The sequence below is a fragment of the Monosiga brevicollis genome, genomic scaffold (assembly GCF_000002865.3).
Source record: "Monosiga brevicollis MX1 MONBRscaffold_2 genomic scaffold, whole genome shotgun sequence".
Classification (NCBI taxonomy): Eukaryota; class Choanoflagellata; order Craspedida; family Salpingoecidae; genus Monosiga; species Monosiga brevicollis.
This window is the reverse complement of record NW_001865039.1, coordinates 1,131,054-1,156,977: the sequence shown is the minus strand read 5'-3', so window position 1 is coordinate 1,156,977 and position 25,924 is coordinate 1,131,054. Positions and strand designations below refer to the sequence as shown.

Genomic DNA, 25,924 nt, shown 5'->3' with positions numbered 1-25,924 from the left:
CTTACGGTCAGATCAGGCGTGCTTGGTCTGGTTGCCATTTCATGCGGATTTACAACCGAGTTGTAATTGAGAGTGAGCTGTCAAACAATGGGATCGTTTCTGACATCATGACAATCTGCTTTTTCGTCAAGTCTTTCTGATATAAATTGTAATCACCTCGATCTTGCCCAGTCAAGCCGTCGAGGGGCCTCTGGGTAGGTCAATCCGTGGGAACAACACACTGCAAAACAGCCAAATCTGACACACAAATGCGCACCGACCTGGACTCACTCATGCGACTGAGCAAGCCAGATCACAAGCCTCGGGCTTTGGAGCAAGAACAGAACCGAACAGAGAACGCAATACACACATACACACTCAACTCATTTTTCATGTGCAGTGGATTTGCGCTGCTCCTCGAGGCGCTGCATGCGTTGCCTCTTGATCTGCGCATAGCGCCGCACATATTCGCGGGTCGAAGCACGCTCATGTGCCAGCCAGTCGGACAGCTCCGCAACGCGCAGAGTCTCAGCATGAAATCGCGAGCGCACGTACAACATCCATGCCCCACAGACGAGCAAAATGGGGACTACCACGCCGCGGCTGAACAAAAATTCCCACAAACTGCGAAATCCCCTATCACCACGCGCAACAGCATAGTCAACAATGTCATACATGCGTTTGATCTCGACCCCCGTCGTGTTGAAAGTCTCTTGCTGCGTGACTGCGTAAAATGGCCCACAAGACCCAATCTCTCGAACAAAAATGAGGAAGCAGCCGCAGGCCATGGAAAGCAACGCCACGACAAATAAATAGCTAAGCCAGCCAAGTCCAATCCCGCCAACAGCGGAGGGCAAGCGTAGAGGGCAAGCATAACAGAGTGGCGTGAGTGCGCAAGCCTACGAGAAAAAGTACATCCGGGTGGTTATTTTAGACAACAAGGTGCGGCGCCAACGTACGATTTGTACGTGAGGTCCGTCACATGGAACAAACGGATGGGTTCGGCCGGGAAATTAAAAATCTGTTTGAGAGAGCAAGGGCAGCCCCCCACACAGAGTCGAAAAAGAAGCAGGAGAATCAGGCAGATGTCTGTACATGAAATCTCCCTTGCTGCATCACACAGCCGGTATAGATTGCCAGCCTTGCTTCAAGTTGACGCATGGCAACTCGACACAGACCTGGCGCTGACGAATGAAAAACTCCACCAAGTACACGAGGAGTGCAAGCATGGGCAACAACGGACTCATGGCAAATCCCATCCAAACGATGGCCTACCAGCGGTGCCCAAAGGGTGAATGCAAAGCGGACGGTTTGCATTCCGGCCAAAAGCTTAGGCGTTAGCCACCATGGCTCGTGGGTTTCAGCGCAGCACACACAAACCTGACGGTAAAAGATGCCCAAGACGTAGCCCGTCACATTGAAGGAGGGTGGGTTGGCGCCAAAGCTAACGGTGAGGGCTGACCAGGCTAGGAGCAAAAGGTCGAGGCCGACTAAAGCAGACAGATACCCGAACGAGAGTCACAAATTCACGCAATCTTGCATGCTCGGCCCCTTAAACAGACATGGCATTGTGTCAAAACCAACCTCGCACAAACACGTCGAGGACAAAGAGCCGATAGAATTCTTGCCCTGTCCGGGTCTCCCAGCACGTGGTTGTGGAGACGGGGTGCAGGCGCAAAAAGTTGACAATGTATGTGCCCACAATACCCGCGCAGCCCAACAATGAGACGCTCAGTTCCCAGCTGCACGTAGTGGAGCATCACCGAATGAGGCAGTGGCACGTCACCAAAAACCATGTCAATGTCGGCCCAGCGAGTAAGGGGCGCGGCATCGTACTGCAGAATACGGTTGGGCTCGTCAAAATATACAAAGGTAGACAAGATGCGCACGCAGATGGGAAAGGCCACCATCGCCATTGTCAAAACAAAAGGCACTTTAATCACCGTCCACAGCCCATCGACTTCTGATGTACGTCCCACATAGTTCTAGCAGTATGTAGCATATCAGAGGCCATGCATGTGAGTGCGCTCAAGGGGCTTGTTGGCTTTGTTTCTTCGAGTATACACGGCAAATCCTACTAGGGTTGACGTACCTGAAGTTCAAAAATGCCAAAAGCGCCGGCCCCCGAGACGCCCATAAGCACAGCAGTGCTGAGTGCCGTATATGCTACTTTCTACCACGTAGGCCCGCACATCAGCCGCCCCACAGTTTGTGGCGAAGCAGGGACGATGAGGCAAGGGCAGGGAGGAGCGCATGGTGGCACGGATGCGATAGCTAATTGGCTTACCGCCAGGCGCGTTGTTGGTGCAGGGATGCAGCCCGCCAGCATGGGGGCGACGGCAAGGTTGATGTGTTGGTTGAGCAATTCGCGGGAGCGGACTCTGCAGGGAACCAAGGGGCCCACAGCAATGGATCAGGCTGGCCGTGCACTTGCGCAGAAGACAAGCGATGAAGGCGGTTTAATTCAGGCCGGTTGCCTCGCCCAACGCACTTGAAGGCAGAATGTGCACGGCGCACAACGTCAAGTCGACTGATGGAGTGGCTCCAGGATGTAAAAACCAACGCCCCAAAGGGGTTCAGCGAGGAGCTCTCGTTTGAGGGGCTGTCTTTTTGGAAGGAACGCTCAAGCGCGTACAGCAGCTGAAGCAGAACGACGACCATGACAGTGGGCAGGAGAAGGAAATATGCCAAGGCCAAGTTGAAGTTTTCTGAAGTCAACGAGTAATAGCTAGAACGAGGAGCCAAGACGACGAGAGACATGTGGCCAGCGTGAGGATGAGGAATCAAACCAAAAGCTTGAAGAGCCAAAAACATGAGCTTCAACAGAACGAAATAATTGCCAATTGACTTGGCGGGCACGATGCTCACCCATAGAAGAGTTCTGAATCTTGGAAGGCACCGCGACCCGTCAGAATCTGGTTTCCGACACTGATGTGGACATCGGTAGTTGACGTGAGATTGTCCTTGTCCCGAATGCCCAGCCAACCCATGACCAAGATCATGAGCAACCCCGATGACACCAAGGTCAACCAAAAGACGTAGACGTGGTAATAAAAGTAACCAATGATGGCACTGCCTGCAGCGGCGGCAATGCGGTCCAAGGATGCTGCACCCCACCAAGAAAATCAGGTGAGCAATTGGCTCTCGGGGAGCCACTTTGGTGCTTTGGTCGATCGGTGACAGCTGCCTCACCGCGAAAAAACGTCAAGTCAACAATCCACTGCAAACGCAAAGCGGTATCACAAAGAACAGTGCAATGAGCGCCAACTCGGACTTTGCTTGAGCGGTGGTGGTCGAGGGGCTGATGGGCCAACCAACTTGGAACCATGCATAAGGCTCAACATCATTGTGCCCAAAAACGTCGTTGTTAAGCCACAACTGCTCATCGCGAGCTCGTCGCACACGATCCAGACGAAACCTGAGCCACGAAACGTACAAGCATTGGGCGAATGGGCGATAAATGAGTCAAGTGCAAACCGCCAAGGACGCCAAAAAGCCTGTTTTGGGTTGGGTGACATGGCATGTTTCAAGATCTTTTTGTGGCCTCTGAGAAGATGGGCCAGCGCATGGGGAGAGCAAATTGAAGGGAAACAAGGGGTGCTGCAGAATGCATCGTACCGGATGGGGGGGTATGGAGGCGCATTGGGATCTGAAATTGAGGGGGTGTGCAGAAACATAAATGAGTCACTCCTAGGGAAAAGGGCTGAAGTACACGGTAGCGTGTGAAAGTGGATGAACGTACTTTTGCTGAGAAATGTAGGCTTGGCGGTGGCCTGGGATTGTCGCCGCTTTGTGTCCATTGTCCCAAGAGCAAAGCCCTGGCTCTTGCGACGGACGGTGCGAGAGGTTCGCCCCTGTGTATGGTCGGTAGAAAGACGGCGGCGCCTGCATGTACAATGGTAGGCATCGACGGTGAAACGCTGGTGGAAGATTGAGAGACCAGTGGCGACTAGAAACGCTTGCCTACCGGGTCATCGCAACGGCGACGTGATCCTCCTGCTGTTCCGCGCCATCCAACGGTGTTTCAGCCACGTCATTGCGTTCCGCTGCGTCCCGGCAAGAGGACACGTACAGCGTGGTGAGTGCGTGTGGGGACTCAAGGTGTCACAAGTGACAAAGGTTCGCTTTTCGCCACAAAAACTCCAACACAATTATTGTTGAATGGCCATCATCACAACCAACAGTCGAACTTGTGATCCCAAGGCCGGGGGACACATTTTAGCACGCACCGTCGCTGTCATCCTCGGCACCGAGCGACACACGCTCTGCCAAAAGAAGCACTTCTGTGCCTGGGCTATCGGCAAAAACTGATGTCGTGCTCTTGCGAGGGGAGTGGGCTGGGACGATGTCGGCAGGTTCGTCGCGCGAGGTGCGACTCTCGAAAACGTCCATGTCGTCAGCACCGTCTCGATCGTCCGAGTCTGTACCTTCCCCCTCTTCGTCTTCATCTTCCTCATCGTCATACTCAAACTCTTCCTGGTGTGAGGCTAAAGCTTGCCCGGTGTTGCGTGCGTGATGGCGCATGCTGTCTGCATCATCCTCGTCGGCTTCATCTTCATCGTCGTCAAAAAGAATGATGCTCTCATCATCTTCGTCATCCGTGAGCTCGCCTTCGTCAAAGACCTCGAGTTCAACTTCACGCATGGTGGCCGCGGCAATTGGCATGGGCGGACTCTGAGCACCATCACCATCTTCCGATGAGCTCGCCGCGTCCGAAAGTGCCTCAGCTGCTTCAAGACCACCGTAGCCGCGGAACTGTTGCAGTAATCGTGATGACTCGGCAGCATCACTTTTGGTCGCAGTGGCTCGTGATTGCGCCCACTGGCCACCACGCTGTACCTGAGCGCCCGGAGGCGGTTGCGACAGGGGCTCGTCATCCCAGCGCAAGGGTACGGGAGGAGCAGGTTCACGCGGGGGAGGGGGGAAATTGTCGCGCGAGTCCTGAAGAGAAGACACACCGCGCGCATGCCCATATGTGTCATCATCATCTGATTCACTGGCAAGGTGACTACCCATCAAGGGTGTGGGTGGATCACTCAGCTCTGAATCGGACTCCTCACTCATGGCTTGGTCCTGAAAGGCCACTGATCTGTGGCGGCGCGAGGAGCGTGTGCGTTCAGCTGGACGCGTCATGTCACGCGGCAGTGTAGGAGGACGACTGATCGAGCCTGCATCACTCTCGGATGAATCTTCTTCAAGGTGGTGCCTTGAGTTTGGCAGGGGGGGAGGCGGTTGGCTTGGCAAGGGGGGGATGGGGTCAAAGTCATCATCATCCTGTCGGCGGGTGGGGCGATGCCGTGCAGCACGCGCCGGTCGTAGGTGAATGCTGTCGCTAAAGATGCTTGAGGCAGGCCGTTGACGTCGAAAGTAAGGTTCTACATGTGGGACATCCACGGGGCGAAGGTCGCTGGGCGCTGGATCCATGTCAAACCACCTAGAACAAAACAAGTTGTGCAGTGCCATGGTGAGGTCGGTGCTGATAAGCGAATCAGGGAGGGGGAGAGTCTGTACCGCTCTGTGGGTTCGAGGCCCAGAGCAGGTGGTCGATGAGCCGGCCCGCCCTTGCGGCGCATGGGTGGAGGAGCTTCATCAGCTATGATGTCGTGGTCCATGAGCCACCTGTTCCACGAGAAAAACGCATTGCAAGGCTGTCGAGATGGGTTCATGGCATGCCAGGCGCACCAGGAGAAAGGAGATCCGCCAAGGGCACGGATTCTGTCGTTCGGAGAGCGTGAATGTACACGGTGGCCTCTCCTCGATCTGATGTAGGTGTTTGTGTTGCGTGAGGATGATGCGCGGTCAGCTTCCCGGTAAATTAACCCAGGGTCCGAGAGACTGGGAACAGGGCAGTGTTGCCCACGGTCTCGACGGCCAAAATGACGAGGATGACAAAAGTACAAACCTTCGTCTACGTCGTCAATGAGACACTCGAAAACACGGCCGTCGTCGTTGCGTAGCCGTGCCGCATCCCCACGTTGCCAGCCTGCAAAAAAACCCAAGTCAAAGCCAGGGATGAATAAAAGCCAGGCGATGGAAGTGATGAGCACCCAGTGCAAGGTTTTCGCGCTTCTCACCGGAGGGAGCATAGGCACTGGGCCGTAGCCAGCTCATGGTGTGCGATGCCGATAGCGTTGAAGGGCCAGCGGGCCGAGTCAATGCGAGTGAGCGTTTCACGTGCGACCACTTGCTAGCTGCGCGTTTTTACCGGTCAAACTTCAACACCACCACTTGGCAACCAGTCCAAATCGCAGGCCACCAGCCCCACGCTCCACCCAGCACAGCTTGAATTCGCTGCCACGACTCCTGCCCACACAAGAGCAGCAAGAGCAGAAAAACCCAAAATTTTCGCTTGTTCTCCGCCCCCCAAAAAAACTTTGTTGTTGAAAGCACACACACACAGAGCAAGGACGACCTAAATGTCAGAAAAACATGCCCCAGTCCCACGTCTCTCTTTCTCTCTCTCTCTCTCTCTTTTTTTTCTTGTTTTCTTCTTTTGAGGTCATGTGGCGAGGAGGTGCGATGAAGTTGGTGTTGGCATGGCAGGCAGTGGGTCGGGGGTTGCGGTGTGGGCCAAGATGGGTGAGGCAGGGCTGGCGTGGTATGGCGACAGGCGGGGCTGAGGCTCAGCCCGCCGTGTTTGACCGACACAGCAAACGCCTGCAACGAAACCGCGCTGTACGTGCTGCTGGCTCCAGCCCGTGCATCAGCTCTTTCTCGCGTCTCACGGCTCACTGACAAGAAATCACCCCGTCCCTCCCATGTGTGAATAGAGCGTTGACCCTGAGGTGGGCCAGTACGAGATGCTGAAGCGCGAGGTGGCCTGGCGTGTGTGTGACCGCGTCTATGACATCAAGCGTTCTTTTCCCCGAGCGCTAGACCTGGGGGCCGGTCGGGGCTACATTGGCGAGGTGTGTTGGGTTTCAGGGTACCCGGCACGTATAAGGCCCAATTCCATGGAGGCAGCAGAGTACAAGCTTGCACAAGGCCGGCGTTGCCTTTGCTCAGATGGATACCTTTATCTCGCTTTCCTATCTCGCGTGCCCTTAGCACTTGGATGACGAAGGCGCCGGCGAGCTCGTGCAGCTCGAGCTGTCCGAGGGAATGCTGGCCCATTCCTTGCCCGAGGGCCGGGATCAACATTTGCAAGTACACGCCGACGAGGAATCGCTTCCCTTTGCAGAAAACAGTTTTGACTTGGTTGTGAGCTCGCTCTCGCTGCACTGGGTCAATCTGCTTCCTCAGGCCTTGGGCCAGGTCCATCGCGTGCTCAAGCCCGATGCCCCCTTTGTGGGTGCCATGTTTGGCGGTGACACCCTCTATGAGCTGCGCAGCTCGCTGCAAATGGCAGAAATCGAGCGCCGTGGCGTACGTGTAGCTTAGCATATCCGGCCCGCGCCTGCACCTTTTGGTCTATCACCCACAACCTCATAGCTTCACTCTCGTCTGTGCGGTCTACGCTACTCTACTCCACGCCAAACAGGGATTTGCTCCCCGCGTTTCACCTTTTACGGAAGTTCGGGATGTGGGCAACCTGATGCAGCAAGCCGGGTTCAACCTTCTGACCATTGTCAGTTGTAACGGCTCGGGAAATGAGGGGGCATGGGTGCAGTCACGGGTGCTCGATTGTCAGATCTGATCCCGAATTTGATTTTGGACATCTTGCGCTCGGCAGGACGTCGATGAAGTTGTCGTGGCGTTTCCTTCCATGTACGAGCTACTGGAGGACTTGCGTGGCATGGGCGAGAGCAATGCGGTACGACCCTTTTCTTGCTCTGGCTTGAGTGGCGTGGGCTCAAAGCTCCTCGTCCAATGTTGGCAAAGTGTCGACTGCGTACCTCAGCCCAGCTGTCGTGCCTTCCACGTCCGTATGCTCCAGGGGCTTCGGCGGCAAGCCCATCTGGGCCGTGATACTATGCATGCTGCAGCTGCCATTTATCAATGTGAGTCTGTCTTGATGTTTGAAGCAGCGTTGGTGCAGGCCTCAAGGCACTCGACACGCCGGGTTGACTCTTTTGCGTGCACATGGTAGCGGTCTACGGCAATGAAGATGGGACCATCCCTGCAACTTTTCAAGTCATTCATATGGTCGGCTGGAAGCCCGCACCCTCTCAGGTGCGTCTTTATCTTTATTCCTGGCCTTTGCTCTTCATTTGTTGGGCTGCCGTATGGTCTGACGTATTGTTCGTGCCTCGCTGCTGGTCGTTCAGCCCAAAGCTGCTGCTCGCGGAAGTGCGACTGCATCGTTGAGAGACCTTGGGGAGCAGTTCAATCCGACCAGCAACCCCGTGGCTTGAGCTTTCCTGGCTTGAGCCAAGCCAAGGAAGGAGTGCTCTCCGCACGGCGGCAATTCTCGCATTTCTTCTTCTGACTAATTCCTCATGCACCAACGAGATGCTTAAAATCGACCATATACTTTTTGAGCACGCAATGACGGTGCTGTGGGCGTAAGCTTGCGTCTACCCGAGAGTCACCTCCAGCTGGACACGAAAAAAAGAGGACGGTTAAACAACATTAAATTCTTTTTGTTTCACGATGGGTCGCCGCCTGCACCCTTGTCGTGGGTTCGGCGCCACCGCAAGTTTGGAAGATGCCAGACGACAGTCGCCAGCAGAGAATCGCAGATTCCAGCGGGTTGCAAGATGTTCATAGCACGACGTAAGGCTGAATCAACACCATGGGCTTGGTGTTGATGACGGCGGGGGTCACGTAGGGTAAGGGTGGGCGGGTGGGGTCCACGTAGCGCAGGGCCACATGGGAGCGCCAGGACTGCCAGCGATGTTCGTGGTAGTAGCCGTCAATCCTTGGGCGTTGTGTCGGTGGTGGCAGCCCTGAGATGGCAGCACGAGCGTCTGACCCCTGGTAGCCAGCTCCACCTGCTTCTGAAGTCGCAGCTGCAGGGCCAACTTCAGCGGGCAGGCTGGCCAAGTCGTCATTAACCTGCTCCACAGATGTGGGCGAGAGGGAGCGTGGGTACGATGGTATGCCTAGGGTGTCATCGTGATCAGCACGCGTCAGGGAAGACAAGCCACAGATGATGGCAGCAGACATCACCACGAGCAGCATGGCGAGCTGGCGGCAGGTTATGTCAATGCTAGGGGATGCATGAGCCTCCAGAGGAACTGAAAACATAACGTACCACGCAATGTCAGCTTGATGCCGGCGCGCCCGAGCTCGTCCTCGGGAAGCTGACGGATCGCAGTCCAGCTGATGTCGGAGCGCGGCGAACTGAAGCTGTTGGGGTTCTAAAGCGACATTGCATGGACCGGGGAAATTGGCAAGGTCGAGTTGTGAGGGGAAGGCATGCACCGCGTCTCACGGTCAGTAAGGATGTGTACTCACCCGGCGATATTCTCGCTTCAGCTGGCGAAAGTCATGCTTGAGCTGTTTTCGCAAGTCCCCGGCACTGTAGGACAACCAGGATAATGCAGGCAACAACAATCAAGGCGTGCGCTTTTGCCAGGTAGGCAGCAACAATCAAGGCGCACGCTTTTGCCAGGTCGAGCGCATCAGGGAAAAAGTACGTACTCCCGGGCAGTGGCAGGTATCCGTGCCTTGAGCTCGTCCAGAGTGGTGTCAATCTTGGTAGCGCGCAGCGCTTCAATGGTCATGGGAATCTTGGACAGGTCTCGCAGAGCTTGGGTGACCGCGGTCTCATCAAAGGGAGTTTCTTCGTCGGCCTGTGGACCCAGAGTGCAGGGGTGTTGAGCGTTCGGAGGGGTGATGCCCAGCAGCTTGGGCGCGAGTCGGAAGGCAGACAAAAGGCGGGGCAATCCTCGTGGTCCACTGCACATACGTTGGCAGCCACGTCCAAAACGGCCTTGAGGCCAAGGACATGGTTCACGGTTTCCTCCATTGGGCTCAGCGCAGCTTCAGCATCACTCTCTGTGGCCAACGGCGCAGTAGAGGTGGCGTTGCCGAAGTCGACCTCGACACGACTTGAGCTCAGCTCAGAGCAGGGTTTCTCGCGTCGGGTCGCCTGCAACTGCACCGGTACGGAATTGCGTACGAGGACCTGCTAATATGAGGCACGCAAAGAGCGTGTACAAAGGCACCTCGGAAGTAGAGAGACCGAGGGGCTCGACCAACTATCGGGGCATGGACTGCCAAACGCGTGCAGCCCGTAGCCAGTGTGCTTGAAGAACAAATATGACGACGTTTCTGCCTTGTCTCTGTCCCGGTTTCAGTTTCCGTCCTTGTCTCTGATTTTGCTTTCCTTCAACACGAAAGCAGTTTGTTGCGCAGTCGCCTATCTCTGCTTTTGTCTCAGTCTCTATCTGGATCTCTGCGTCTGTGACGTTTGCCTTTTGTCTTGATCGTCTGACTTGTGTTGTCTCGCATTTTTTTTCAAGCTGATGACTCGACTCGACTTCAACTTTTTTTTTTTTTTTTCTCGCTTTTGGGGGTGTTGGTGGAGTCTTGACCCTGGTTCATGCCGAGTTCGATCCCGTCTGGTCCAGTCTGGTGTGGCAGTGTGGGTGCTTGGATGCCTTGACTCGGTAAAGGAAGAAGACTGAGGCGTTCAAGGCTTATCCTCTCTCTGCTGGAGTGTGACCAGGAGACATGGCAGACACCGTTCCAGCAACCTCAGTTGACGAGGCGCCCAAGGCCCCGATAAACGATTCGCTCGAGGCCATAACAAATCTGGCGCCAGACGTCCATGCGTTTATGGCCTGTTGTCTCGACCGTACAGCTTTGCCTTCTGTGGAGACCAAGGTAAGCATCCCCGTTGTTGCTGACCGTGCATGCGCTCGACCCAAGTGCTGAGGCGGCCTCGTGAACGAAGCGAGGTTTGAGGGTTGATGGCGGATGGTATTGCTCTCGGCTTTTGTTGGCTTTGACACGGCTCACCTGCTGGACATGAATGGTCACCATCGGACCCTCTGCGCAGCGGCTATGGCTTGAGGGGCGTTTAGATCAGTGTCGGGAAGCACTGGCTGGCCTAGATGTGGATCACGAAACCTTGGAACAGCTCGAGGACGAGGAGCGCGAGTTGCGGCGCATGGAGCTGGACTTGCAGAGTAGACTACAGGCGCTACGTGAGACAACCTCCTTTCACAATCTTCGTGCACAGGTAACAGCGCAAGCGACTACAGCCGCATCGACAACGGCAGCAACCACTGCGAGCTAAGAACGGCACGGCTGCTAGAAGTGACGGGAAGAATTGATTGACTGAATTGACTGAAACGGATGATGAAAAGTACAAATGACAAGGCACGGCAGGGTGTGTGTGCGTGTGTGCGCGTGTGCGTGTGTGATCAACGTAGGGTGAATAGAGGAGCATCTCCCCTCGTGGCTGAGCCACGGTTGTATTGGCCCAGAGCGGTGTGTGGAATGGCGCGCATGTCATCAGGGTTGCGAGGGTGATGTTTAAGAATGGATCACAAAAAGTAATCTTGAACCGTGCGCTGCCCGGCGTGGCGTATTTCCTGCGAACAAGACGAACGTTTGTTAGGACGAGTCCCATCTCAAATTCATTCACCAAACCAGTGGCAATGCTGGCACCCACCGTTGGCGCGGCTTGGAAGATGACAAACTTGTGATCAAGGTGTTCGTCGATGCGCAGCACCGACGCAACATTGCCGCACCTAGCACAAATAAGACCCGAGAGGAGTGAAGCCGTTTGAGGGTGGATACCACACGTGCAAGTACGACAGGTGGAAACGAGTCATCACAAAGGCAAGCAAGATCGCCACGAAGACCAAGCGTATACCACGCCGCTGGGCGTACCGGTAGCAATAATTGGGAGCCGACCAGACAGTGCAGGCTTGTTGTTGAAAATGCCACTTGAAACCCTCCATCACGAGCTGATGAGCGCGGCAAATTAGACCAAGGCCATTCTGTTGATTGAATATTTCCACCACGTCTGGGCCAAACAAGAATCCAGCACCCCGTGGACTGACAGACCAGCCACTTTGCTCTAATTGGTTGAATGGGGGAGTGCCCAGGGTGGGTGGTTGTGGGCAAAGGATCAGATCATGTGCAGGGGCGGCGGACGGCGTGTGCGTACGCGCACGTGGACTTTGGGGGACCAGAACCTTTGATTCGGCAAGAGACGAAGAGGCGCACCTTCACCATGGGGATCAGACCAAAGCAGGTCACACATGGGGCCTTCAGAGGGAACCTCCACTTGGCGCTCAATAGTGCGGATCTGATCCAAGGATTGGATCGAGGGTGACAAGCCTCCGTGCACACACAAAATCTGAGGAACACGGGAGCAATTAGCGTGTGCTACAATGGTTCTCGCACACAAAATGCCGGCCTCTGACTTGGGCACGGACCTTATCGTCGATGACTGCAGCCAGGCTCAGGAGGTCAAAGACCTCAGTGCACAGTTGCCACACGGTTGGGCTGCCGTACTTACGCATGCACTCATCATAGAAGCCGTACACCTGTATCCAACATCACCACGCCATGTCATGGGCCAAGAGTCAGGTCCACCACGGATTGTGCACCACGCAACAAGCCGCATTGCGGTCTTATTGAGGAGGACGTATGCAAAACCAGCTCACCTGCGTGATGGTGCGGCTCTCATGGTTGCCACGAAGCAGAGTCATGCGGTTCGGATATCGCACCTGTTGGTTCGGGCAGAGTGGATCCACAAAGTCGCATGTAAGTTTGAGTGGCGCCGAGGAGTCGGGCGGAACAGGGGAAGCAAAGCAGCACACAATGGTTGCAAAAGGCCATACCTTGAGAAGGAGCAGCAAAAGGAAGGTTTCCACCGAATAGTAACCTGGACCCGAGGACGGGGGCGTTGACACCAATGAGGGAAGCCATGGCAGAAGCGGACGATGGTATCAGACACATCGGTCAACATTCTCGACTTGGCTTCGGAAAGAGGCATCAGTCTCGCTCAGCGTCTCGAAAGTTGATGACATACCACGATCGACAAAGTCACCCATGAACAGATAGTTGGTCTCTGGCATTTGGCCTGCGACCTCAAAGAGCTCCATCAAATCATAGTGTTGACCATGGATGTCTCCACATATCTATCATGGATACCGAGAGATAGGTGGCAGCACAGGCCAGCGGAACGTCACGCGAGGCCAGTGCAGAATGGGCTCGAGGGGGTTTGAGGTGAAGAGCAAGGGACACGGGCAACAGCGCGGCCCAAGAGCCAGGCTCGATGCCAGTCTCGAAAAGCTCGGTGGGCGTACCGTAATAGGAGCACCAATGTGCACAATGTTGCCTTCGGCTAAAAGAATCTCACGGGCCTTGTCGCAGACAAGACGCACGTCGTGTTCGGGAATGATTTCGCAGTTGCGCAGCGTCGCAATGTGTCTGTGGGTCGCGCAAGCACGGTCAGCGTGAGTGGAGCGAGCACAATGCCTGCTCACGCGCAAGCAAACCCCGAAAACGGACCGATCTAGGTCTTCGACGGAAGCCATGGAGATGGTGCGTGGCTGCGAGCAGTGGCAAGTGCTGGCTATCAATTATTGCCAAATACACAGTTCAACGAGGTGGCGAGAACCGGTGTTGAATGCACTCGCGGTCTGGTTGTCTGGTTGTGACTCTCTGAGGGTGGGTTGGCGCCTGGCGCTCGCATTCACCAGCCAAATTCCCGGGCCTTGTCCGTCTTGCAGCGAGTGAGCGAGTGGCCTTCAAAAGGGGGCCTGGTCTCGTCCAAAACTCGAGGCAGCACAAGCGACGGCTGCAAGTAGCAAGAGACAAGACACAGAGAGAAAGTTGAGATGAGAGAGAGAGAGTTTGAGAGAGAGAGAGAAGAGAGACAGAGAGAAGAGAGACAGAGAGAGACAGAAGAGAGATTAGGAGAGAGAGAGAGCAGTACCAAACGGGTTCAAGAGTTCAACAGAGTGACATTTTCACTGCTTTCGTGTCTATGGAAAATCAAAAACTCTCACTGTTTTCGCTTTTAGTTAGAAACACAGTCATTTACTGACGTCCGAAAAATGTGGGATATCCAACAAATAAGCATGCACGAAAGCATCTGTATCAAAGATGCAAGCGTGCCGCCACCGTGCGGAGATACACCGCGGAGCCATTGATTCCCTTCCGCACGTTCACAGTGGGACTGGTGACGCCCGCCCAAGCGCAAACCTACCAATGCCTGGCTCAATTCACCAGAAATGACGGCACCTGCACGTGGCTGACCTGTCCCATAGAAAATTTGCCGCGGTGGTGCCTTCCATAACGAAGTTTCCCGCCAAAAAACCAAACAAACCCATTCACCTGCTCCTTCACTGCTCCTCCTTGCCTTGTTCTACTTCATCACTACACCACTACATCACTACACAACTGCAGCACTACACACGCTCGCACCCACAAAAGTCAAAGCGTGAGCGCCTTGCAACACAAGTGATGCTTAGTTTACAGAACACTGACTTGTTTTCCCCCTTCCACCACCCTGCCACATCCACAACACACATCAATGGCGGGAAAAGCGTTTGGTTTGTCGACAAATGCTCACTGTCGCTTTCCCGCCTTTTTCACTCGGAGGCTGGAGGAATAAATGCTATTCTCGCTCATCACACGGCCGTCTGGGGGGCATTTTTCACAGCACGCCTTGCGCGTCAAGCATTCGAGTTTGGGGGGCGCCCCGACTGGCGATACCCATCAAGACTTGTTGTGCGCTGCCATCGTCTTTTCCTGCTGGTCACAAAACCATCTTCATGGCTCAGATGGCCACTGCCACCCCGGACTACGGCGCAGAGCGTCATCAACACTCGTTCGTGCCATCGCCTGTCTCGCCACTCCCACCCGTCACTGCGCTCATGAGCACCCTGGCCTCACTTCCAAAACCTTTTGTTGCAGGTTGATCTGTGGCCACGCGAGTTGTCATCGGCACTACAGTCTGCCCAGTCGCCTCATCCCTGCGCTGTGCAAGACCAAGGCCAGTCTGTGGTACTGTGATTTTCACCCCGATCCTCAAGTGCAGCGCACCTGTGGTGTTGACCCCCAACAAGATGCCATCTACCAAACGCCACCCTGCCCACGCGATCTCTTCTGTTGCCGTGACCAAGGACACAGTGGAAAGTTCGTCCCTGCTTGATGCGCCCACCTCCCCATCTGCAGCCACCCAACAACTTCTGCCTCTGGGTCATCTACGCCCCATGCTCATGCTGTCTGGACCTCCACAAATGCAGATGTAGTACTCGCCATAATCAAGCGGTGGCCGAGCATGCCCGCAATCTTGGCCAGGGCATTGACATGATCCTTGTGAGGGAGGTTGCCACCAACCCAAAGCTTGCGACCGACACCAAATACGCGCCCAAAGCTAAAGCTAAAGCGCAGGCGTTCATCTCACGACGCCCTCGCGTGCATGGGTCGACATGCCGACCCCAGGCTCGCCACAAGTCTGGACACTCGTCTCTTTCTGCCAAAAAACGGGCCCATTTCGTGAGTGCCAACGGCTCTGAGCGCACTGCAAGAGTTTCGGGCTCCAAAGACTCTCGCCTGCCACCACCCATAGCCCAAGGCTGTCATCTGAGCTCGGGTCCAGGCACTTCCCGCAAGCGAGCCCCCAACCAAAGCATCTCTGGAGCCAAGCGGCCCAAGCGGTCCAAGCGGTCCAAACCTAGCGCCAGCAAGAAAGCCTCACCTTCAGCCTTTTGCGCCAGCAATAATGCCTCACCTTCAGCCTTGTGCGCCAGCACCGTGGCACGCACTACGTCTCTCGAGGAAGCCAGCCTCAAATCAGCTCCCACCGACCTGTCACACCATGATACTACCAAACTGGCAGTGCGTGTTTTGCCCGTTGCCCCGAAGAACCTCAAGATTTCTCATCGCAGCATCTCAGGTTGACCTGACAAGGATGTTCTTGGTCTGTTTGTGCTTTTGCCCACTCACAGAGAGGCGTGTGTAACAGCCCAAAGCCGGACAACTCGGGCATGATGACGCCTGTATCGCTCGATTACGTTCAAAATCTGATCATGACGCCGTCACCAAGCCGGCAGCTCTCTTCCACTGACGCCGAGGGGGGCACTGAAGCCCTAGGCACCAAAATCACTGTACAGGAAGCCTTGCAGACCTTGCGCAGGGTCAATTCCCCGAACACCACCTGTGAGTCTGGGCCCACATCCAATGCGTTGCATTTGAGCATGGCCCGTCACTTTGAGCTCACATCCAGCCACCATGCATTTGGTTCTAGGCACGCCAGATCGGCCACCAACCGTTCTTTTGACCCGGGTGCTGGCCAGTTCCCCATGGAACTCGCCTCGACTGACAGTGCGCTCATGCCTTGCATCTCCTTCCCATGCTCTGAGTTCTTGGCTCGGCACCACACGCGGGGCTGTTTCTCCGCTTCGAGCGCCCGAGACGTGTGGACGCGACCTGTCTCTGGTGGAAACTGAGAGCTCAGTTGGCCCGAGCAGTTCAGAAGATGATCTGACTCTCTTCGAGGCACCGTACAGCCCAGTTGGCCACACAGGCCATGCGGCAGGTCGTGCATCGTCGTCGCTGCGGCTGCCCGTACCTCTTTTGAGTCCATGCACAAAACCCATGACGCAGGGCTCTTCGTCCATTTGGGCTACGCCCCCACTGTCATGTCCTCGTCTACGCAGCGTATCACCGCTCGTCAGCTCGGCAGCAGAAGTCGGCTTGAAGATCGCCCACCAACATCGGGCTGTCAAGTCACGTTCTCGGCGGCAGCCTCGCCGACGCACGGTCAGCGCCCTACCTTTCTCATTGCCTCTTTTCGTGTGTGTGTGTGTGTGTGTGTGTGTGTGTGTGTGTGTGTGTGTGTGTGTGTGTGTGTGTGTGTGTGTGTGTGTGTGTGTTGCTTTGCCAGCACATACGCTAGCTCAAACTCGCTCACGTTTGCCCAACTGAACGTCTGCACAAATCTTGCACTTTAGGCGGCTACTGCACTCTTTCAAGATTGCAATCCCACGTTATTACGTCTCCGCGCCAACCAAGTCCAGCCTGGAGATGCTGTCTTCTGCATCCGGGAAGGGCTATTCAATCGCGTGGAGCATATTCGGACGGTGGGACAGCAGAGTAGCGTTGGTAGTGTATCCTATTTGTCAAGCTCTCAAATCAAAGGCCCAGCCGCCCAGGTCGGCCAACGCCAGTAGTTGAGTCCGTGTGCTTGCTTGCATGCCACCGGCATTGCAGGTTCTGATATCTTCCTTCCCTTTTACTTTGGGCTGTGCTCGGAGCTGGCATGGGCAAGAGTTTGTGCTTCAAGGCCGTCATACTGGACCTCAATGGCATTGTATTCTCCCAATTTGCTTGAATTGAGTATACACGAGGCCTTGGTTCTTCACCGGGAAGTGATTGTAATTAGTATCAGTGCTTTGAATCGCTTGTCTCAAACCAGGAGCACTCGAGTCGGGCGCGAGAGGACGGGGAAAGAGGCCTGCGCGCATCGAAAGCTCAAACACTGAACTGTTCATAGCAATGTGCTGTCAGAATAGCTCACACAGTCAGTATCACAATAATGAAATGAACTTTTGTTAGTAAGAGATGCCCGGAAGGCGGACAAGGACGTCACCCAATCAAGTGTGGGAGCGCTTCAATGCAGTCATATGATCTCGGTGTTGGCGGCAGCCATCATCAAGGTGCTCAATGATTTGTTGCATCTCAGCTGTGTCCAGCTGAATCATCTCCATTGCTGTCGGGTTTTGATCCTGCTCGTCCCTAGATGCGTGGAAGGTGTTTGCAGGTACAGGCCTGAGCCAGAAGGCAAAATCGGCCGGGGCGTTGTGAACAAGATGATAATCGTTCGATGCGCACTCTTCCAATCTAGCCGGTAGATGGGTTGCGGTTGATGTACTTGGCGGTGCCATCGGGGTATCCTCGATTGCTTGCGACACTCCCGCTTCCGAGGGAGGCATTCTGGCCATGACTGCTGATGACGCAGCCGCCCGACGTGCAGGGCCAGGTGCAGTTGCGCGTTGAAGACTAGGGCTAAGATCAACCTGCAAGTCGGTTAATGCCACGCGACGACTATCCAGTGCTTGTTGGAGCCGACTCGCAACAGCTTTGAGTCGCTCACACGTTTTGTTCAAGCTGTGTGCTTTCACAATCTTTCGCGGAGTTGACATACTGGAGCTGAAGGGAGTCGAGTCAGATCCAGCCGAACTTGGAGGCGTTGGCGTTCGAGGCATGGCCTCATCGATCTCTTGACTTGCTTGACCTGTTTGCAAAGGCGCTCGCGACCTCTCTGCGGTAACGGAACGTCGTGGACTAGCCGAGTGCGCGCGCGACAATCTGGGTCGACTTGACATGTGCTCCGTGCCTCGAGAGGCTTTGGTAATACCAGCATGGCAAAACGCTGATTGAATCCGGCTTGGACACTCTCGTTCTGCATTGATGGCACGGTAGAGCGCCTGTATTTCTTCATCCAGCGTTGGGGCATGACCAGACACGACACCGGTTGAATGCAAACACAGGTCCCGCCACTTCTGATGGATATAACAATGCCATTGGTCCAATGGCGCAAGGCCATGACTGGTGTTGGGTGGTAGTACAAAGAGAAAAATGTTGATGGTGCGAAGATATGCAACGACATCCACATCAATGCAAGTGGGGTGGCCGTGTGAGAGAAGAAGCAAGGGCTCGCAATCGCCGACGTATGCCCTGAGCCGCCGACAGAAAGCGACGAAAATGCGCCGGTTGACGTTGCCCGAATGGGTGCTGCAATTCAAAAAGTGGGCAAACGACGCGTCGGATGCAGCTGCAGTCGGGCCGTTGGTGGGAGCAATGACTTGTGGGCCCAAGGTAGGCTGTGCATGTATCATCATGGGCGGTGCCATGTCGCCATCCATGCATATTCCCAAGACGGCTGTGACTGACTCATTGTGTGTATGGCCACGGAAGACATCAACACCCTCGCGATGAGCCATCGAGGCGTGCACCTGCGTCATGCCAAGTCCAGTGCGTAGGCTGGGTATCTCGCCCACACTCCAAATGCGCGATAAGCCTATGGCCCACATTGAGCATAAGATGGCCGAAAACAGCACGGCATGGCTAGCAATGACCAGTCACTTACCTGATGACTTGATGCAACCAACGTCCCGCCCAGTCTGATGCACAAAATCCAATCGAGAGAGCACATCCTCTAGACACGTAAAATATGCCTCACAGGTTTCTGGTGTCAAAGCCAAGGCTTTGGCCTCGGTCTGAGCCTGAGCGCTGATAAGTTGCAAATCGAAATCCTTCTCAAGGGCTCGGAACCACTGCTTGCTAATTGTCGGATGGGGAGCCTCGGCTGGCGATGCATCGTACGCCTCCTTTTGTTGCAAAAGTTTCCGTTCTGGTGCCGACAAAGGTGCGATGCTACCTGCAATAGCCGGTTGGAGGCGTGTTTGGTCTTGCAACGCGCGCTCGCGGACTTGAAGAATCTCACAAACGGCCAGCGTTGCCTGACGCCTGGTTCGATGACTGTGCAAGTCGCTCATGGTCGACATCCAACTGGCAAGAATCCCACGTTCTGCCTGTGTGCAGAGCTGTCGACCATCATGCATGACGTCTCCTCTCCGGCGTCGACCACGGGCAGCCACGATATCGCAGCGGGTAACACCATACAGGGCAGTTACATGCCCCATCTTCACATGAGTGGGTCTGTTGGGGCAAAGTATCTTAATTTGGGACCGAGAGATGCGCCCAAGGCCATCTGCATGTGCCTTGTTCCTCACATCATTCTCTGTGGCAGTCCCGTGGCGAACCAGCTCATACATCTCCAGAGCATGCGTGGCTTGTGTTCGTTGCTGTGCCTGTGCAGGAAGGACACAAGGTGTCTGAGGTGAGAGGCACAGGATCCACCCAGCCCTTCATCGGTCTCGATCTCCACCTTGTTTGCACCGGTTCCACAACACGGCTGTGCAAAGGCAAGTACCTTGTGTTGCCGCATCGGCCCCCCAGCGATGCGCGAGGAAAGCTGGGCTGCCATGATTGGCCAGAGTGCTGTGTACCGTCCTTCATAGACTGGAACACGAAATGGCAGCGCCGGATCTCGTCACTCATCCGATCATTCAGCAACGTTCAACCGCCCAACGGCTTGGTGTGATGGTCGTTTGCTGACAAAACGATGAAAAAGCGTTTGTTGACTTTCCCTCTCTCTGTCTGTGTCTGTGTCTGTGTCTGTGTCTGTGTCTGTGTCTGTGTCTGTGTCTGTGTCTGTGTCTCTGCCACTGTCTCTGTCTCTGTCTCTGTCTCTGCCACTGTCTCTGTCTCTGTCTCTGTCTCTGTCTCTGTCTCTGCCGCTGTCTCTGCCGCTGTCTCTGTCTCTGCCTCTGCCGTCTCTGTCTCTGCCTCTCTTTTCTTGTTCATTTGTGCGCAGCAACGTCTTTTTTCTTCTTCTGTTGATTGAGCTAGATGGCTGAGGAGGAGGAAGAGCCGTCAGCCGGAGGAGCTGTGCGCTTTCGAATGTCCAAGCGGGCCAAGCGGCAGAGCTCTGCAGCGCCAGTCCCCTCAGTGTTTGCTGTCAGTCTCCGCTGTCGCTGCGCAAACCTTTGCCGTCACGGTGTGCATCAGCTCATGCCCAGGCCATGCCTTGACGTGCGAATGCACAGCCTGAAGAACAGGTGGATGAGGATGCCGAGGAGATAGACGATATTCACGCGCCCACAGTCGCGGGCGCTGCCATTGCACTTGAGGATACACAGGCCAAAGCCAGCAGACTCAAACACGAAGGTATTGCCAGTTCGTATGCATGCAATGGTAGCGCCGTGCATGTATACTGAGCCAACGCCGGCCCGCGTGACTCTGCTCGCACAGGTGTTCTGCTGGCCAAAGCGGGCAAGTTTAACCAAGGTACGGTGCCTCTTGTTGGGTGTCTTCGAGTCTTCATCCGGCGATTGTGGATCCATGTCTCTACGCTCATGTTAATCACGCGCACCTTGCGTGTTCTCGACCACGATCGCTTAGCCTTGCGATTGTGGCGCCAAGCCGTTGAGCTGGTGGCCTTGGAACCCACGCTGCATGAGATGATGGCACAGGCTCTATTGGAAGTGGGAGACACCTTTGCAGCAATTCAGAGTGCCGAAAAGGTATGTGGTTGTTGTGGCACTGGTTCTTTCTCATGTGATGTGCGTTTGCGACCAGCGTATCTGAAAGCTTTGCTTCGAGCAAACCCATCATCCTCACCGTGGGTAATTTTTTTTTTTTTTTTTTTTTTTTTTTTTTTGGTAATGGCCAGGCTGTGCAGGCAGATCCGGGCTGGCCCGAGGCACGCTTGACTCTGGGCCGGGCGCAGGCCATATTTGGCGAGCTTGCTCTAGCAGAAAGAACCTTGGCGCATGGGCTGCAACTTGAACACGATCACACCGAACTCCTCGCCGAGCTTCTCAAAGTACAGCAAGCACAGGCACGCCGGCAGGCTGCAGGCGAGGACGTGACGCAGCGAGCCGAGCGGCGTGAAGATCACACACCAGGTTTTACCTGATGCGCGCGCGGTGCTATTTGCCATGCCTTCCCTACTGGTTGTTTTCCCAGCTCTTGGGCGAATGTTCAAGAGGAGTGAGCTGCTGTGCGGTGGTCAAAAAGGCCGGTTTGGTTGTTGGGTATTAGCGTCTTGTGTTTGTTTGTTTGCAGGGCACATTAGTGTTTTATGGTTTAGGTAGAGTTTGCGTTGGAGCACGTGGCAAAGCAAGTCAGCAAGGCGCTGTGATCAATGTTGCTGGCCGCCGACGGGTGGCTTGAGTAGTGTTTCAACAAAGCCTCAATTCAGCTCGCAGAGCGACCCGAGTGGCAACGCACGAAAGATATCGACGCACGCACATAGCGAGTCGGCAGGCAAGTTGAGGGAGGGAAGGATCTTCATGGGCATGCCAATGCTGTTGTCTGAGGAAAGCAGCCACCAGGTTCAGCAACACGTGGGCTGAGGATTTTTTGAATGACGCCGTTCTTCGTCTTCCAAAAAGGGCTACCTCATCACGTGTTGAGCTGAGCCCTGGCTAAATCGACCGACGTTGTACCGCAAGGTTTCACAACGCAGCTTCACAAGGGCTGGTCCTCTTCAAATAGGCCAGTGGCAGTTTGCCACAAAGATGCAAGACGGTCTGCACTCAGCACGTCTGGTTCAAGAGTTGATCAATGTCGGGCGACAGGCTGTATGGATCAACGGTCTCATCGTTGACATACTTGATGTGGTTTCCACACCTGCAAGGCATGGCGGGCACCAAGCAAACACAGGTGAGCGGGTCAATTCTGACGGCAAAGTGGGTGAGCGGTGGGACGGGAAAAGCCGCACTTGTCAAAGAGATGTTTGCCGGCAAAGTTCCAACGCGGAGCATCTTGTTGGGTGACATTGTTGTACAGCCACTCCCAAACGATTTGGTTGTTGGGGCAGCAGTCGCTGCTGCTCGCCGTGCATGAAGAATTGCTTTCGGTGCACCAGGAGGGCTGCGGGGCAGGGCCAGGATTGGTGAGCGATGGCTGAGGTCACTCAAGCGCGGGAAATAGGAAAAGCCACACAGGTGCCAACACAAGGGCACCACGCGATCGTTCGTTTCATCAAAATACGGCAGCAGGGCTGACCTTGACATTGGTTTTGGCAAAGAGCGGGTACGGGAAGTAACCAGTCCAATCGCAGTAAACCAGGCCACAATGGTGGGTGCCGTTGCCACGCACAAACTTTTCAATGTTGGCGTTGCTCTTGGGCTCTTGCTTGTCATACTGATTGCAGGGAAAAGCAAGAATGGTGAACGGTTGGTGCGCGTAGCGCGTGTAGAGCTTCGACATGCCTTCGTAGCTCATTTTGGTCTCGCCTCAGAAAGACCTGCAAGGCCAGGGGACCGTGGGCAGCGCCATGAGGAAGAAGACGATGACAAGGTCGAGCGATCGACAAAATTTAATCTCTTTGGTCAAGCAAGGGATGGAGGCGGGGTGCGAGGCCGTACGCGACATTGATGACGAGGGTCACGTTGCCCGCGTAGCGATCGAGGTCCACAACATGGCCCTCAATGTCGACCAGGTTCTTAAAATCAAAGAGCCCAAAGCCGTTGACCGCCAGGCAGAAAGCCAGGAGGCAGGCCGCCACCGGGGCGACCGCTCGGTTCGACTTCATGACACTTGGTGATGCCCGATCGAAAACTGCACACGAGAGAGAGAGAGAGGGAAAGGGAAAGGGAAAGGGAAAGAAAGGGATTTGGCTTACTTGCTTGCTTTTTTCCGCTTACACGCGATGTTCCTCTTTTGTTCTTTTTGAAGATTGCAATTCTTGCTTTGTGTGTGTGTGTGTGTGTGTTTTGGAGGACTCGAGCGTGTGTGTGTGTGTGTGTGTGTGTGTGAGTGTGTGTGAGGAGGCGTTTTTCTTTGTTTTGTTTTCTTTTTGTTCTTTTCTCTTCTTTGTTCTGGTCTTGGCTCTTGAAGATTGCTTCATCTTCTTTATGGCGGACATGACATGACGGGCGGGGGGAGGAGGCTCTGGATGGATTTTCTAAACACGGTTTGATTTGGGAAGAGGGAGGGCGGCTTTGATTAATCCTCCAGGTCCAGTTCATCAAGGTCCAGGTCATCCAGATCGTCCAGGCCAGAGAAGACGGCCACATCGATCGGCTCGACACTGGCCTCTTGTGCAGGCTCATCCTCGCCAATGCCCAGCGGCTTGCCATCTGGTTCCACACCGAATCATTGACCATTGCACCCCAGCAAAAAAACAAAACAAAACAAAAAAAACAACAACGGCAGAGTGAGGTGCATTAAGGCCATACACCACGACTGCTTGATTCGTGGCAACATCAACAAACAAAGCCGAGGCTTTGACCTACCATCGCCTTCCTCGTAAGTCTTGCCCGAGCGACGATACTGCTCGAATATTTCGCGGCCTAGACGGCGGTGCCAAGCCACACGAATACGCGTCAGGGCAAGCATGTCATTGATCAAGGGCCAGGTGGTCGATCAAGTGCTGCAAGGGTCTCGACTTTCAAAGCCCTTGGCCTGCCTACTAACCCGTGAGTTTGCGAGTTTCAGCACCCTCGGCTTCTGCCGCCTTTTGGTCTCGCTTCGCCCGCTGTTCCTCAATAAAAGCTGTGTTCCACTCGTCAAAGGTTTCCGGCGTCAGGAGGGTACCTGCTGTCAAACGCTCCTATACGATACGGCACGAGTCAGAAAGCAGCGCCGTCGCTCAAAAAATTATCACATTGCCACCTCGTTACACAGTCATTCGGATAGAGACCGTGGCAGGCGGGGGGAGGGAGGGAGGCGGATACAGAGACACAAAGACAGACGCCGACAGACAGGTAGGAGGACAAGCAGACAGACACAGTCGCACATGGGCTCCCACGTGTGCGTGGCGGAACAAGTGGATGCCTTGCTCAATGGTGGCTCACTCATCACAAACTCACCAGTTCAGCTTGCTCTTCAGCTTCCTTCTGAGCTTGACGTTCCCGCACAGCGGCATCACGGTTCTCAGCGTTGTAATCGTCGACCGCCTCCTTGAGTGCCGCTTGCATGGCAAAGGCCATGCCCATACCCAAGTTTTCCTCAATCTGGCGGTTCAGATGGTGCAGAAGAATGTGCAACAAACAAAGAGGCATTCAAGTCAGAATATGGCAAGTTGCAAGTTGAACGGTCGGCATTTGCACTTCACGGATACACCAAGGACGGTTGCGCACCGTCGTCAACATGACTTCATCCAAACGGGTGGCCAATTCATCTGAGATATTGGACATGTCAATCAACTTCCAATTGGGGCCTTCCTCGGGATAGGTGGCTGTGTATGTGATGTTGAGCGTCACTTTGGCTGTCCATACACCGCCCCATATTCAGATGCGTGGCGTCAACAGGTTTCAGGCACCGGGAATGAGATTGCGCTCAAGCTCATGGTTATCAGGATCGATGACCGCCAGACCTACACGTCAAGTTCGGGTCGTCTGCCGAGGGTGACTCTTCCGAGACAATGTGGATGTTGTAGCAAATGGGGTCACGTTTGAGAACTGGATCCATCAGGCGGGAGTGGCAGGCCAAAATGAGTGTCTAACAATGCCAGTCGTTTCATACACGAGATGCTAAAGGGCGGGCAAGCATTCAGAACAGCAACGCACTCTCTAGCTCATCGATAAAAATGGATTCGAGCGCCGTCAGCTCGTCAGCTTGTTCTTGTGCGTAGTCTGACCACAGGAGAAATGATGAGGTATCCTCCGCCAAGTAAGACCGACCGACCGACCGAAAGCTGTTTGTTCTGCGCCTCAGGGGTAATCGGGCGACGACGGCCAAGCATGCCCTTGAGCCGGATACTCACCCATTTTGATGTTGGTCGGTCGGAGGCAAGGGGGACCGGATGTGCTTTGCTTCGCTGCCACCCGAGCCTTGTGTCTGCAGCTACGATGTGCTGCACGGGCTGGCGTTCAGCTGCTACGACTCACCCAGCAACAGCGCTCGCGCTGCATGCAGCAACAACGGGGAATCAAACCACTGCCTGTCAACTGCAGTGTCAAGCTCAAGTCGAAGCACCGGGAGGGAGCAAAGCCGGCGAGGGCACAAGGACGGAGGCGGAGAGCCGTAAAATGCAAGGAGCTCAATGAGGTTGTCCCTCGTTGGTGGCCGTGTGTACGGAAATGTCTTTTATGTTACACTTTGCTTTGAATGTGGGATTCTTTTGTTTGTTGCTTGTTAGTTCTCAATTGGAGAGAGTGAGCGTAAGCCTGGTCGCTCTTCAAGAGTGCGAGACAAGTGGCACTGATTATTCATTCCCGTTGGTTGGTGTTCTACTTTGCTGGCTCGGTTGGGGTCGAGTCGGGGGTCTGGAGATGAATGCCCACGCTGGCGAGGGCTTCTTGCGCCCAGTCAGGATAGGCTCCGTCGGGATGAAGCGTCTGCATGTAGTCGATGACAAATTCTGGAAATCGGTCCGCGATGATCGCGTCTCGGGCGTCGCCCATGAGGCGCAACTGCGAAGCGCAATCAGGAAGCGACACGAAGTGTCGAATGCAGGGAAGCAGAAAGGGGTCAAAGCGCAAATACGGAAGAAAGAAGGAAGGAAGGAAAGACCGAGAACAAAATGTCAACGATAATCGCCGGGGGGGGGGGGGGGGGGGGGGGGGGG

The 25,924-nt window shown here is 54.9% G+C and overlaps 10 protein-coding genes across 10 annotated transcripts in view; 2 read left to right on the top strand and 8 right to left on the bottom strand.

The window, feature by feature from the left end:
* Window positions 1-362: 362 nt before the first annotated feature.
* MONBRDRAFT_4964 (uncharacterized protein) lies at window positions 363-6,090 on the bottom strand (the record flags this gene model as incomplete). Its single annotated transcript, XM_001742133.1, has 10 exons — window positions 363-878; window positions 1,360-1,445; window positions 1,564-1,721; window positions 2,267-2,707; window positions 2,848-3,085; window positions 3,722-3,864; window positions 3,947-4,025; window positions 4,209-5,413; window positions 5,491-5,962; window positions 6,054-6,090. 10 exons carry the CDS (start codon window positions 6,088-6,090, stop codon window positions 363-365), a joined length of 3,375 nt encoding a protein of 1,124 aa, XP_001742185.1.
* A 489-nt stretch (window positions 6,091-6,579) lies between these two features.
* MONBRDRAFT_22072 (uncharacterized protein) lies at window positions 6,580-8,273 on the top strand (the record flags this gene model as incomplete). Its single annotated transcript, XM_001742580.1, has 8 exons — window positions 6,580-6,654; window positions 6,750-6,887; window positions 7,027-7,344; window positions 7,460-7,546; window positions 7,652-7,732; window positions 7,856-7,919; window positions 8,009-8,091; window positions 8,187-8,273. The coding sequence occupies 8 exons, from the start codon at window positions 6,580-6,582 to the stop codon at window positions 8,271-8,273; spliced, it is 933 nt and encodes a 310-aa protein (XP_001742632.1).
* Window positions 8,274-8,622: 349 nt separating this feature from the next.
* Window positions 8,623-10,851, bottom strand: MONBRDRAFT_4962 (uncharacterized protein; the record flags this gene model as incomplete). Its single annotated transcript, XM_001742132.1, has 5 exons — window positions 8,623-9,098; window positions 9,315-9,382; window positions 9,505-9,656; window positions 9,773-9,991; window positions 10,828-10,851. 5 exons carry the CDS (start codon window positions 10,849-10,851, stop codon window positions 8,623-8,625), a joined length of 939 nt encoding a protein of 312 aa, XP_001742184.1.
* A 286-nt stretch (window positions 10,852-11,137) lies between these two features.
* MONBRDRAFT_35497 (uncharacterized protein) lies at window positions 11,138-13,364 on the bottom strand (the record flags this gene model as incomplete). The annotated part of the gene is made up of 10 exons (XM_001742131.1): window positions 11,138-11,405; window positions 11,486-11,564; window positions 11,707-11,896; window positions 12,046-12,178; window positions 12,258-12,368; window positions 12,489-12,551; window positions 12,666-12,709; window positions 12,857-12,965; window positions 13,134-13,257; window positions 13,339-13,364. The coding sequence occupies 10 exons, from the start codon at window positions 13,362-13,364 to the stop codon at window positions 11,358-11,360; spliced, it is 927 nt and encodes a 308-aa protein (XP_001742183.1). The 3' UTR covers window positions 11,138-11,357.
* Window positions 13,365-14,606: 1,242 nt separating this feature from the next.
* MONBRDRAFT_22069 (uncharacterized protein) lies at window positions 14,607-16,790 on the top strand (the record flags this gene model as incomplete). Its single annotated transcript, XM_001742579.1, has 5 exons — window positions 14,607-14,662; window positions 14,749-14,970; window positions 15,081-15,675; window positions 15,786-16,161; window positions 16,444-16,790. The coding sequence occupies 5 exons, from the start codon at window positions 14,607-14,609 to the stop codon at window positions 16,788-16,790; spliced, it is 1,596 nt and encodes a 531-aa protein (XP_001742631.1).
* Window positions 16,791-17,432: 642 nt separating this feature from the next.
* Window positions 17,433-19,828, bottom strand: MONBRDRAFT_4959 (uncharacterized protein; the record flags this gene model as incomplete). Its single annotated transcript, XM_001742130.1, has 3 exons — window positions 17,433-18,859; window positions 18,929-19,652; window positions 19,775-19,828. The coding sequence occupies 3 exons, from the start codon at window positions 19,826-19,828 to the stop codon at window positions 17,433-17,435; spliced, it is 2,205 nt and encodes a 734-aa protein (XP_001742182.1).
* A 580-nt stretch (window positions 19,829-20,408) lies between these two features.
* MONBRDRAFT_4958 (uncharacterized protein) lies at window positions 20,409-20,747 on the bottom strand (the record flags this gene model as incomplete). The annotated part of the gene is made up of 1 exon (XM_001742129.1): window positions 20,409-20,747. The coding sequence occupies one exon, from the start codon at window positions 20,745-20,747 to the stop codon at window positions 20,409-20,411; it is 339 nt and encodes a 112-aa protein (XP_001742181.1).
* Window positions 20,748-22,392: 1,645 nt separating this feature from the next.
* MONBRDRAFT_13995 (uncharacterized protein) lies at window positions 22,393-22,647 on the bottom strand (the record flags this gene model as incomplete). The annotated part of the gene is made up of 1 exon (XM_001742128.1): window positions 22,393-22,647. A coding segment is annotated over one exon (255 nt), but the record flags the coding sequence as incomplete, so codon positions are not given.
* Window positions 22,648-23,358: 711 nt separating this feature from the next.
* Window positions 23,359-25,373, bottom strand: MONBRDRAFT_30818 (uncharacterized protein; the record flags this gene model as incomplete). Its single annotated transcript, XM_001742127.1, has 8 exons — window positions 25,121-25,373; window positions 24,924-24,989; window positions 24,735-24,815; window positions 24,495-24,622; window positions 24,225-24,368; window positions 23,830-23,965; window positions 23,649-23,705; window positions 23,359-23,492 (listed from the first exon to the last, which is right to left on the bottom strand). The coding sequence occupies exons 1-8, from the start codon at window positions 25,122-25,124 to the stop codon at window positions 23,359-23,361; spliced, it is 750 nt and encodes a 249-aa protein (XP_001742179.1). The 5' UTR covers window positions 25,125-25,373.
* A 213-nt stretch (window positions 25,374-25,586) lies between these two features.
* The window catches only part of MONBRDRAFT_4956 (uncharacterized protein), a gene marked incomplete at both ends in the record, with an annotated part of 2,398 nt that continues 2,060 nt past the window's right edge, over window positions 25,587-25,924 (bottom strand). Inside the window, one exon of the mRNA XM_001742126.1 lies at window positions 25,587-25,744. Coding sequence (XP_001742178.1) covers window positions 25,587-25,744 — 158 coding nt within the window. The remainder of the gene's footprint in view (window positions 25,745-25,924) is intronic.